General features: G+C 37.1%; 1 protein-coding gene across 1 annotated transcript in view; it reads left to right on the top strand.

Annotated features, from left to right (window-relative positions):
• Positions 1-12,772, top strand: part of LOC150094105 (switch-associated protein 70-like) — a 164,053-nt gene that overhangs the window by 129,064 nt on the left and 22,217 nt on the right. The window contains exon 6 of the mRNA XM_090411885.1: positions 1,779-1,924. Coding sequence (XP_090268011.1) covers positions 1,779-1,924 — 146 coding nt within the window. The remainder of the gene's footprint in view (positions 1-1,778; positions 1,925-12,772) is intronic.

Below are 12,772 nucleotides of genomic sequence, written 5' to 3'. Positions count from 1 at the left end.
TACTCCATTTCAGTCTTTTTAAATTTTCCTGGACTAATTGCAATTTTTCAAGCCGGTATAGTGATCTTATGTTGAGGGTGGCTACATGTTTCATATCCTTGGCTGACCACATTGCTGATTTCTCACCTACTCTATGTGGTCTTTGAGTAGGCGCGTCGGTTGTCCTGTATGCAGTAGCACTATCTCGGTTTGTAGATTTTCTCCTGCTCATGAAAGTTACTGGCATAATAATGTAGCCAGCTTGCCATGCCTCTACTACATCCTTTGGTCCACGGCTCTTTATTCTTTATTTTTTAAACCTTAAAAACAAAATTAATTTAAAATTCTAACAAATTCTAAAATTCTGTATGCAAATCTGACATGATACATGCTCAAATGAAAAATATTGAATGAGATGGTGCTTGCTCTTAAAAGCTCTCATCACGTCCCCTGTTGTATGGGGATTTCCCCCAGTTCTCGAACTGTGTTAGAGCGAGAATGTGTTGTAGGAATGCCATGTTATACGGGGATTATCTGTAGTTCTCTTTGCAGAAGACCTAGAAATAAAATTAAGGGAGGTAGCTCAAATGTTTAGTCAAAACGGATTGAAGATATATATAAACAAAAGTAATGATAAATGACACTTTAACACCAAAAAGAATTATACTGTAAGACAGAAGTGGAGAGGGTAGAATCATGTGTTTTTCGGACTAATCATAAGACTGAATGGACGAAAAAAAAAATGATACAGATAAGCTAGATGGCATTTAGGAAGATGAAAGATATCTTCAAAGGTGATATTCCCATTAACTTGAGAAGGAAAACTCTCAGTCATATTTCTTACCTGTAATTATATTGCAGTTCACAAAGTGAAAGGTATCAAAAGAAGAATAGAAAGGAATATGATAGTGTGACACACAAAGTCAGGAGGCTCTCCCATTTGATAAGGTTGAAAACAGGTGTACAGGACATCGTCAGTTACATTATGCATTCAACATGGGATGGACTGTACATATTGCAAGATATAACAACACAAAATGCCCTACATTATTAAAAGAATGGAGACCTATGGATGGCAATAGGCCAAGGAGAAGACCAAGAAAGAGATGGCAAGATGAATTTGTTAGGATTGATGGAATGCAGTGAATGAAAAAGTTGCAAATGGAATGGAGAAAATTGGGGCAGATCTTTGTCCAACTGATCCAGGTTGAAAAAGAAGGGTTTTATTTTATTGAAATTTTTATGATACTGTGCATTTTCAATGTTTGCTTATAATGGCAAAGAATAAATTGTTGCTTTTTTTCCATAAAAACGATTCAGGAAATATTATTACAGTGTTAGAAGTAAAAATGTAGTGAAAAATTAACTAAAAATAACAATAAATGGTCTTGTATCACTTATGAAATGCATGAATTTTTTTCTTCACAGATTGATAAAACACGTTAATGCATAAGCAGTTTACATATTTATTTCAAAACTGGTAGTTATACCGGGTAAACATTAGCTATATCATTAACCAGAATGATATAATAGGCAACTGTGGTAGAGAACACCCATACATTTGACAAATGAGATATTTATCTCTCTGTGAGCCAGCACAACATTTTTCGAGCCCTGTTGGTAATATAATATTATGATACATATTATTATCAAATGAATGATAATATAATAGGTAAGATTTACTAGCTAAGTAATTTTTAGTAATCAAATAGCTTTCAAACATTGTAAAATATTATTTGGAACAGAAAAAAAAATATTAATTTTTATATTTGAATTTTAATGAAACCAAAACATATTAGGCCAGAGCAGAAGCGGAAATGAAGCTTATTAAAGAGAGTCAGCTAAGGAAAGAACTCGAAGAGAACCAGGAACAAATGGCTCGCCTCTTGGAGGAAGAAAGGCAAGCAAAGAGGGATGAAGAAATAGTTCGCAGTCTTACTTCTAGGTATGTTTGTTATCAATGAAGAATTTTGTTGAATAATCCTGTCAAGTTATAAATAGCAAAAATTCATTTTGTGATTTTTAATTTATAATCAACAATCAAATTTAATTACAATCATTCATAAGCTATGGATTGTACTGAATACATTTAAAATGCACTTAATTTACATTTTAATGTGATTTAATTAAATATAGTGGATGTTGTGTAGGGGTTGAAATGAGATATAACTGGGAGGAAACCTCCCCATAATGTTTAAGGAGTATGGAGAACTGACAAGGGCTTCTGACTAAATGTCCAATCCTTGCCTTCACATGGTCTGTTTCATTAGTAGGTATCCTCTGGATACTGAACGAATGATGAGTGGCTGACAATTTGGGACTTAGCTGACCAGGTTGTGTTTTGTATTGATTTAAACCAGAAACAAATATGATAGTACAATATCAAGGATCTTCGTATCTCCCATGAAGTTTCATGCCAGCTGGAGCATTGGTCAATAAAACAAGGTCTCAGTGATTTCATCAGGGGACCAAAATGAACAGTGCAAAGTTATCTACTAGAATATATTCAACATAGCAGAATTTAAGATAGGCATCATCAGCATAAGAAGCATCACTAGAAAAAGAAGCTGAATTGGCAAAAGACCTAAGAGGAAGACTGAAATCCTGCTAAATAATACTATGAATGTTATATTTGACAATAATGAAAAGGAATAGTGAGGACATTCAACACTAAACATGAAGAAAACTTCTTGATTGGCAGACAGTTAAGTACGTTATATAAGCACATTTCAAAATGGGAAACTAAACAATGAGACCTATTTGTGGAACCCCTTCCTTAGGAACCTTTTTGGTCCCACAGAAGGTTCCTAAGGAAGGGGTTGGAACAATTGGATGAAATTTTTGAATTGTTAGAGAAAACAGCAAACAAAAGAGGATGAAAAAAACTGATCCTTGTTGGAGATATAAACAGCACTTTTGGGGCTCTTCTACAGTTTCACCTGTGATAGCCAAGTCATCTGCAAATAATATATTCCATGCTGTACTTTTGGCTACTTCTTCACTGAGTGCGTCTAAAATAATCACAAATAGAAACAGGCTCAGTGCTGACCCTTGATGCAAGCCCACTTTGATGTCAAAAAACTCTGTTTCAATGCTTGCATTTTCTGCTGTCTCAGTTTTTTCAGACATTTGCTTTTATAATCCTTACTGATTTTTCTGTTACACCCTTCCTTCTGAGGGCTTAGTAGATTAGGTCCCTTGGTATTCTGTCATATGCCTTTTCCAGGTCTACAAATATAAGGATAAGCCTTTTATTTTTCTTGAGGTACATTTCTTGTAGTTGTCTCATCATACAGATTGCATCTATTGTTCCTTTCCCTTTCATGAAACCACATTGTATCTTGTTAATATCCACTATTTCTCTCATTGTCTTATCCACTATTGTTTCAAATGTCTTTAGTAGGTATTCTGTAAGTTTTATTCCTCTATAGTTTCCACAGCCTAGTATGTCACCTTTTTGTTTGTAAATAGGTACTACAAAGCTCCTTTTCCAGTCCTCCTGTATCTTTTCTTGTCTCCACACTTTATTAAATAGTTCACAGGTCAAGTCTATTTCTTCTTCCCCTACTGCTTTTATCACTTCTATTATTACTTCTGATGATCCTGGTACTTTGTTGTTTTTCATTTTTCTTATTATTGCTTCTATTACCTCTTCCTTTGTAACTTCCATATCTAGCCCCTCTATGCTTTCCTGCTCCTCCAGCATCTGCTTCTCATTTTCTATATTTAACAACTCTGCAAAATATTCCTTTCATCTGGCCTTTACCTTCTTTTCATCTACTGATATGACTCCATTTCCATCTTTTATTATGGTGTTTTTTTCGAAATCCTTTGTGCTATTGCTTTTCTACTTTGCTATTCTATATGTTATTTTCTCTCCATTTTCCTTTTCTATCTCTGCATATATTTTCTTCCATTTTTTCTTTTTTGCTTTCCTTCCCTCCTCTTTATATTTCTCTCAGTTATTTAGACATAAGTAAAATGTGTATATTTCCTTAAACTATATATTGTTGGTACAGCAACTATGTGTAGCAGAACGCTGGTGGCCAAGAGTCTTGTCTTTGTTGGGCAAGCTAAATTTGCATGATTTTGTCCAGTGTAAAATTTGTGAGTTGTATTAGTTGCAAAAGTTGAAAGATTTGTGGAAGGAGAGCAAAACTGGTGAGTGAATGTGTAATAAATGTTTTGAGAGTGAATGCGGAGAGAAAAAATTACGTGATAGCAGAGAGTATAGACTGAAAAATGTAAATATTGGTGATAATACTGAAAGTGCAGTGATGATGATGGAAGTTAAGGGAAACATAGAAAACCTGAATGAAGAAATAGCGCGTGCTTGCATGTAGTCCTTCATGGGACATAGAGTGAGATTGAAAGGCTGCAAAAACAGCAGTAGATTAGTTAAACTGAGAACAGAAAAAAGCAAGGGGTCTGAATCCAAAAAAGAAAACAGTAAGAATAAACAAGAGAAAGAGCATAAGCAGAAAATTGTTTATGGCGATTCTGTGATGAGTTCACAAAAGCACTACAAAATCTTGTTTCTTTAATGCAAAAATTAATATTAGTAATGCCGCCAGAATGCAGAAAGGGAAGATGAAAAAATTGATTGTTTTAGCTTGAACCAATGACCTGAGAGGTGAGAAGTATTGTATAAGGGAGGATGTGAAAAAGTTACTGGAAAAAGAGAAAAACAAAAATGAGAGGATGAAGTTTGTATGTCTGTTGCCATGTTATGATAGAGGTGAACTGAGAAGGAGAGTGATGATAGCTAATGAATCAATACACGCTAAGAAGTCTTTGCTATAAGTAACAACCTGTCACAAATCGTACATCTATCTACTCGAATTCCTGATAACCAGCTTCACTCTCCAAATACTCTGGATCTCTTTTTGACCAGCTCTCCTTCCAGATACACTATAGAGGTCACCTCTCTTCTTGACAACTCTGACCACAATCTTGTATGTCTCTCCTCTCATAGAACGCTCCTTCCCCAACCACTCCCAACCTTGCATTCTCTGGCACTACAAAGGAGTCGCCTGGGATTGACCTCCGAATTTCTACTTCTCCTTTTCTTGGTCTGACTACTGTTTCTGCTCGTCTAACTGTAACACCCGCTGTGAACGAGTTACAGAAATTATTCAAGGCATAATCCTCATCTGCTTTCTAAGCCTCCTGAAAATTTGGCTCCTGTTCAAATGGAAGCCATGCCTTCTGGTCCCTCGCTAAGGCTGTTGTATACAACTTGTGCTCTCCTGCACTTCAACCCCTCTCTCTTATCTTGATGGCACCACTGTTACTTTACCCATAAATAAAGCTGACCTCCTGACCTCACTCTTTTCCTCAAATTCCTACATCGATGTCCAAGGGAAATCACGTTCTAACATACTGGAATCCAAGCACCGTATGCCTCCTTTTGTTTTTCAACAAAAAAAAAGAAATCAGGAAACTACTAAAAAACTTGGATACTTAAATCTTCTGGTCCTGATGGCATCTCTTCATTTGTTCTTAAACATTGTGCACCAGAATTAACACCCATCCTGCATCATCTCTACAGTCTATTATACATATCTAGTACTTATCCCATTGCATGGAGGCAATTTCCTATCCATCCTATTCCTAAAAATAATGATAGAAGTCTACCATCAAACTACCAACCAATTGCCATCACCTCAGTCCTCTCCAAAATAATGGAGAAAATCATCAATAGCCAACTTCTCCACTATTTAGATGTCCACCAATTAATCAGTGACTACCAGTATGGATTTCACCATTCAAGATTCACAGCTGACCTCATAGGTTACATCACTCACTACCGGACCATGGAAAGGTTCAGAGAAACTTGTGCTCTCGCCCTTGACATTTCCAAAGCCTTTGACCGTGTGTGGTATCATGGCATGCTTCACAAATAGCCATCCTTTGGTCTCCCTGCCACCCTCTGTAATTGGATAGCTAGCTTTCTCCCTGGTCGTTCTCTGCAAGCCATGGTAGATGGCTCCTTCTCTTCGAACTTTAACATCATTGCTGGAATGCCTCAAGGCTCTATTCTATCACCTACTCTCATGTTCATAAATGACCTACTTGCAAACACCACTAATCTTATCCACAGCTTTGCTTACGATAGTACTCTTCACTCATCCTGGTTGAGTGAAGAGTACTATATAATATAGGTTGCTGCTATAGGCCAGTAGAAGATGTGCATCAGTAGATTAGTATAATGAGTGCAAGTTGAGTAATTATTATGGCTGACTTCAACTTCGGTGACATTGAATTGGGAGGAGGAAAGATCACATGGAAGGAAATGAAATTTATACACTTACTGACAGATAATTACTTGAAGCAGAATATGATTGTGAGGACTCATGGTATGAGTGTTGGATCTTGTTATAGGAACAGAAGACCTGTCCATAACTGAGGTGGCTACAGTGCCTGTAATTAGGGAAAGTGAACATGTGATCTTGATTTGGGAGGTAGCAAAGCATGTGGAAATTCCAGTTAAGAAAGGATATATATGGAACTGCAAGGCAGATTATTATGGTACACTTAGGAGGCAGCTTGAAGCTGTATCATAGCATAAAGATCTGCAAGAGCATGATGTTCACAGTGCATTGGGGGATATCTGTAGGCAGAATTATTGCACTGTATACCATGGTCAGGAGGGTAAATCAGGCAGGAGTTGGATGTGTGGTATCATTAAGTATGAGCTGCAAAAAAAAAATAATAAAAAAAACTGTGGAGGGTATATCAGGTGACCAGCATGGTAAGGAAGGCAAAATTAGATTATGAGAAGAAATTAGTCAAGCAGGCAAAAGGAAATCCCAAAGAGTTTTTTTTAGCTTTATGGCAACTAGGAGGAAGAATGACTATGGAAGGACAACATTGATGAGTGCAGTTGATAGCGAGGTAACAGAGATAGACGAAATTGTTGATCTATTGGGTGACCATTTTACAAAAGTATGTCATCCAGTATTGAAGATATTGTGTTATGGCAGAGGTGACAACTGATTTGAAAACAGAGGTTGATGAATTGGAGGTACTTAACATATTGCAGAATCTGAATGCAAATACCGCTGTAGGATTGGATGGGATGACGGCTCGTGTTTTAAGAGAATTTGCAGGGAAACTGGCAATGACTTTGACTAGGCTGTTTACGTTTCAGCTCTGGCAAGTCCCAAGAGAGTGGAAGGAGGGCAGAATAATTCTTTTGCATAAAGGGTATCTAAGTTTGTAGTAGCAAATTGTAGACAAATCATTATTTCAGGAATGGCGGTAAAAATACTGGAAAAGTTGATCAAAAAAGATAATTCAGGAATGAGTGGATAAGAATATGATACTCAGAAGAGCAGCATGGCTTTATGATGGGTTGGTCACACTTGTCTATTGGGTCATCCCAAAAGTAATGTCATTTTTTATACTGTACTAGTTCAAATGTGTCTCAGCTTGTCAAACCATGAATTTTTAAAGTGTTATAACTACTGCTAATCTGAGGCAACCTCATTTTAAGGAATTCCACCTTGCAAGAACATCATGCATAAGTTATTGTTTAAATAACCCTTTATTATTATGGTGGTCACCAAGAGCACATCATGCTTTGAGTTCAAAAAAGGCAACAATGCTGCTAACACTGTAAAAAAAATGTGCAAGATGTGTATGGTGATAATGTTTTGAATGTGCAAAAGTGCCAGCGATGGTTCCAAAAATTTCGACGAGGACTTGAGCTTGAAAGACTCCCCTTGCTCTGGGTGTCTTTCTCTCTTGATTAATGATATGCTGGAAGCTGATATTGCAAGAAATGCCAATGCAACTGTTGAAGATTTAGATCTTAATTCAAAAGATCTTAATTCATCGTCATCGATCATCCATCGCCATTTGCAAGAACTTGGAATAGTGTCTAAACTCAGCAAGGGCAAGTTCCTCATGAACTGAACAACAATCGAAGAGAGCGCATCAAAATCTGTGCTGCTCTTCATTCTCAAGTCGTTCAATCTTCGTTTTTGAGTCATGTAGTTACTGATGATGAAAAGTGGATACTTTACAAGAATGTTAAGCACCAAAGCAGTGGGTTCATTCAGGGGGAACAGGCTAAATTTCAGCCAAAACAAGACCTTCACCTTCAGAAGATTTTGTTTAATGCCTGGTGGGATAAGGCTGGAATTATACACTTTGAACTCTTGCTACAAAACCAAACAATCACAGCTGAAGTATGCTATGAACAACTTGATCAATTGAATGAAAACTGAAAGAAAAGGCGTTCTCTGGTCAATCAAAAGGGTGTTGTTTTTCCACCATGATAATGCATGCTGTCATAGTGCAAGAATCACCTATACCAAGATTGAAGAACTTGGCTGGGAAAAGCTTCCACATCCTCCGTATTTTCCTGATCTTGTAGGGAGTCAGGGACTCATCGAGGGAGGCTACATACTACGAGCACCAGCTGTCATGCTTGTTCTTGAATTTATTCACACTGCTTTAACACATGACATCCAATGGCAATCTGTTCCAATTGCACACACCACTCTATGAGGGAGAAGTCTAGATCTCACTCCCTTCTTGGCAGCATTCTTTCTCAGCTTCCAAGGATGTCCTCTTGTCCTTTTCCCATCCTCCATAAAATGAAAAATTCCATCAACTAAGTCATGTATGACCCTTTCAGAAATTTAAATCAATCATATCATCTCTCTTTCTCCTGTTTGCTAGTGTCTGCAGTCTACAAATTCTCAATCTGTCTTCACAATCCTGATATAATTTTTAACACTCTCCTTTGCACTCTTTCCACTGTATCAGAATTACAATGAAACCAGGAGACCAGACCTGCACACAATAGTCTAAGTGAGGTCTTATCCAGGCCTTGTAAAGAGGCAAAATGACATCCTTATCTTTACATGTCAAAGTTCATTTCGGCATTGCAATTATCTTTTGAGTTGAATGGGTTGCCTGGATCACTTGTTAGGGCTTTGTCTGTTAATGGTTTCAAGGAGAGGTATGATAGATATTGTGTTGATAGTTTGGGTCTCCCACGTTGAATCTTATGACTCCATGGAGGTGCTTGTGCATTAATAATAATAATAATATCCTACTACTGAATCAGCATACAACAGTTTGAGATTTGAAATTGGAAATGAGTATCACTAAGTTTTAAGCAAGATAAAAATGAATATCATATTGAAAAGAATAATATATAAGAAAGTTTTGAAAAGAATTAAAGTTGGGCAGTATTTACAGAGAAGCTGTAGTCAACAAATTATTCACAAGAAAAAGTGAGATCTGGACAACAAGAATCAAATCTTGCAGATTTACTGGCACTCTTAAGAAAACATTGACTTAGCTAGGAAAATTGTGGGAAAATTGTTTGCAAGAATCGAAAAATCATGTAAAAATAGTGGATGTAAAATTTACAGAGGAAGGCATGAAAAAAGAAGGAAGCACATCGAAAGGTGCTAGAAAGTAAGTCAGTAAATGTCCTAAGAGAATACATAGAAAAATGTAAGAGACGTAAGCTATTTGTAAAAGCAGTTAATCACAGGTCATGAGAAGACTAGCAAGAATATAGAAGATAATTGTCAAGAATGTGGCAAAATGTTCTGAAGTCTATTGAAAAGCTTTGAAATAGAGGAAAGAGTATTATAACAGGAATCAGATGATAAAAGGTGACATAAAAACAAGCTAAAGATATCTGAAGATATTCTGGATATGTAGAATGATTAAAAGATTCTCAGATGGATCAAGGACTGATACAATGCTAGAAAATATTCAAGAGGAATGTATCCAGAGTACTTTTCAACACTTGAAGTAAAAAAGCTATCAACAGCCTGAAATGTGGAAAGGCAGCTGGAGTAGATGATATTCAACTAGAAATGTTTAAATATGGAGATATAAAAGTTTTATGGCAGCTGCACTTCATAATTCAGAAAGCCTGATGAGGAGGTTGTATTTTGGATGATTGAAGCAGAGATTATATTTTCCATCTATAAAATGGGAAATAATACTGCATGTTCCAGGTAAGATTTATGCACGCATTCTTGATAAAAGGCTAATTAAAATTGTGAAAGAGAAACTTGGAGAAGAACAAGCTAGGTTCAGGCCATTTCACTTTAATAAGATAATAAGTATCTGTATTTAAGTTTTATAGAACTGGGAGATAAAAAAGCATACAACGAACTGCTAACAGAAAACTTTTAATACATAATCTTATTTAAGTTATAAATCAGCAGTTAGAATTCAAGGACATATGGAAAGGTGGTTTGATGTAAAATATGCCATAAGAAAGACAGGAGTACACTCTATCTCTGCTCTTACTTGTCATCTATTTGAATCATATTTCGACAGTAATTGGTATTAAACTAGATAATAGAATTGGAGATATCCATCCTTGTCCTTTGTGTGATGTAGATAATGTTGTGCTCAAAGAAATCCAGTGCAAGTCTTCAGGATTCGTTAACTGAATAGAATAGCATCTGTAACAAATATGCCATGAAAATTAGCAATAAATAAACCAAAAATATGAAAAGAGGCAGGGACCTGGAAAACTTCAAGTGCATTTTCAATGGAGAACCTGTAGAACAAGTGAAATATTTTGGATATTTGGACAAAAATTTTTAGGGAAGATGGCAAGCATAATGGAAATAATAGAATAAGCAAAGCTGGTATGGTGGAGACTTTAAATAAATGAATAGATTTCTATGGAATAAGAGAGAAATTAACCAAAACACTAGAGTATACTTGGAAATTGTGCTCTTTTTAATATAACATTTCAAAAATGATTTCACTTAATCTTCTTCTTCCCCAAAAGAAAGTACAGCAATAATTATCAAAGGACTGAAGGTCACTAAACTAGTACTCCAAGCATTTCAAAAAAAATGTTTTGTTCTGTACTTCAATATCGGCCATAGCAAGCATTAGTAGCCAACATGGAGCCATGCCTGCAGTACAAAGCAAAGATGGTAGCAACAAAACAGAGCAATGACAAAGCGCTATGAGTCTCACTGTCACTGATAGAACTCTCGAAGCTTTAAAATGCTGAAGCTGTAAACTGGACGTTATGAAAAAGAAAAAGAGTTTACTTTGCAATTTTTGTTGCCAGTGAACTCGTGCCAGTTGTACCAAAATCGAAGAACTGGCACTAAAACTCCTAAGCATCCGCAGCCAGCCATTTTTCTGTCCCCTGTGCCTTCCCAACATTAAACAACTCCATAACTTTGGCAAGCACATGGATAGCCTTGAACATCACCTTATCATGCTTGATAAAACCTTCTCCCAGAAAATTGACACAATCGAAAAAAAGCCTGAAGTAATCCACGATCAGTGTCTCAAAGCTAATGTGCTTACTGCAGACGATGTCAGCAAGCTTTGCAATCTCATTGCTTCATTAGTTAAAGACACGACTGAGGCAGAAAATGAGAAGTACAATGTCATCATGTTAAACTTCCAGTTGGAAACTGATGCAAATGACTACATTTGCAGGCTAACTGAACAATGCAATTTTGACCTCAAGAAAATTGTCAGGTGTCATTGTTTTGAGCCCATGATTACATGGAGAGATGGAACAAACTTCCTGTGCTTAATGAAAGTGACCTCCAGTACACCAACAAGCCAATTGGCATTCATATTAGCTGTGAACAGCAAGTTGGAAGGAACTGGCCCTGCATCACATGTATGAGCCCAGCCAGATCCGACCTATGTGTGCAAAAAAGCCCGAAGAAGTTGAAGAGAAGTGTGTCTAAGTAGAGAACAAACATGGACAGTCAATTACAAAGAAGGGATACCAACGAGAAAATAAAACTCTGTAAACAATCAGTGCGAAAACCTGATCCCAAACACACATCGGAAGTGTGTGGGACCCATGTGGTAAAAAACAAACTTCACAGAACCTTCCTGATCCATTTCACAAATATAGTTCTGAGTTTAACGATGTTCACTTCCACCTTCAGTTTGCAAAACCTCACATACTCTTCCTGACAGAAACTCAAATCTCAACCTTCTCAAACACTACCCATCTCTGCTTTCTCAACTGCACACACTTTAACTCCTTTCACCTTAGAGGTGGGGTCTGTGCATATGTTCGCTCCAATATACCATGCCAGAGAGTATCCAACCTGGAATCTTCCAATTTTGACCTCCTTTGGCTAAAACTCCCACTGCTCCTTTCTACCAAATTCTCATGCTATCTCTACTGCTCTCCTAATGCCAACAACCACCCTGGACTCTTCGATCACTTTTCCTTATATGTTGATTTTTCTCCAGTCCAACTCTCCAAACAAGGTGAAGTCATCTTCCTTGGGAACTTCGATGTCCACAACACTAGCAACAATACCAGACATTTCCAACCACTTCCCAAACTTCCTGGATCTCTCTCTCTCTCACTAGTGGCCCTTCTAAGTATGCTGTGAATGTTGTCTGCCCTCTAGGCAGCTCAGACCACAGTGTGGTGCAGACTTCTTCCCCATGAAGCAACACATACACTACAAACACTCGCATTCATGCATTGTCAAGCATTACCAGAAAGCCAAAAAATGGGATGATCTTTACAACTTCTGTTCCTCATTTCCTTGGTCAGATTACTGTTTCTGGTCCCCTGAACAAAACCTATGTGCAGAAAGAATCACTGAAATAATATTCATTGGCACAGAAACATTTATTCCCTGCTCCACCCACCCTTTCTGGACTCTAGCAAAAGCTATCAACCGTAACTTCTTTCAAACACTGCTCCCACCACTGTTACACCCAGATGGTACTATTGCATCATCACCCACAGAAAAAGCCAATCTTCTGGCCTCCTACTTTGCCTCCGACTCTTGCATAG

Source organism: Typopeltis vanoorti, chromosome 22, assembly GCF_054136105.1.
Source record: "Typopeltis vanoorti isolate ZY-2024b chromosome 22, IOZ_Tvanoo_1.0, whole genome shotgun sequence".
NCBI lineage: Eukaryota > Metazoa > Arthropoda > Arachnida > Uropygi > Thelyphonidae > Typopeltis > Typopeltis vanoorti.
This window is presented reverse-complemented; position numbering and strand designations above follow the sequence as displayed.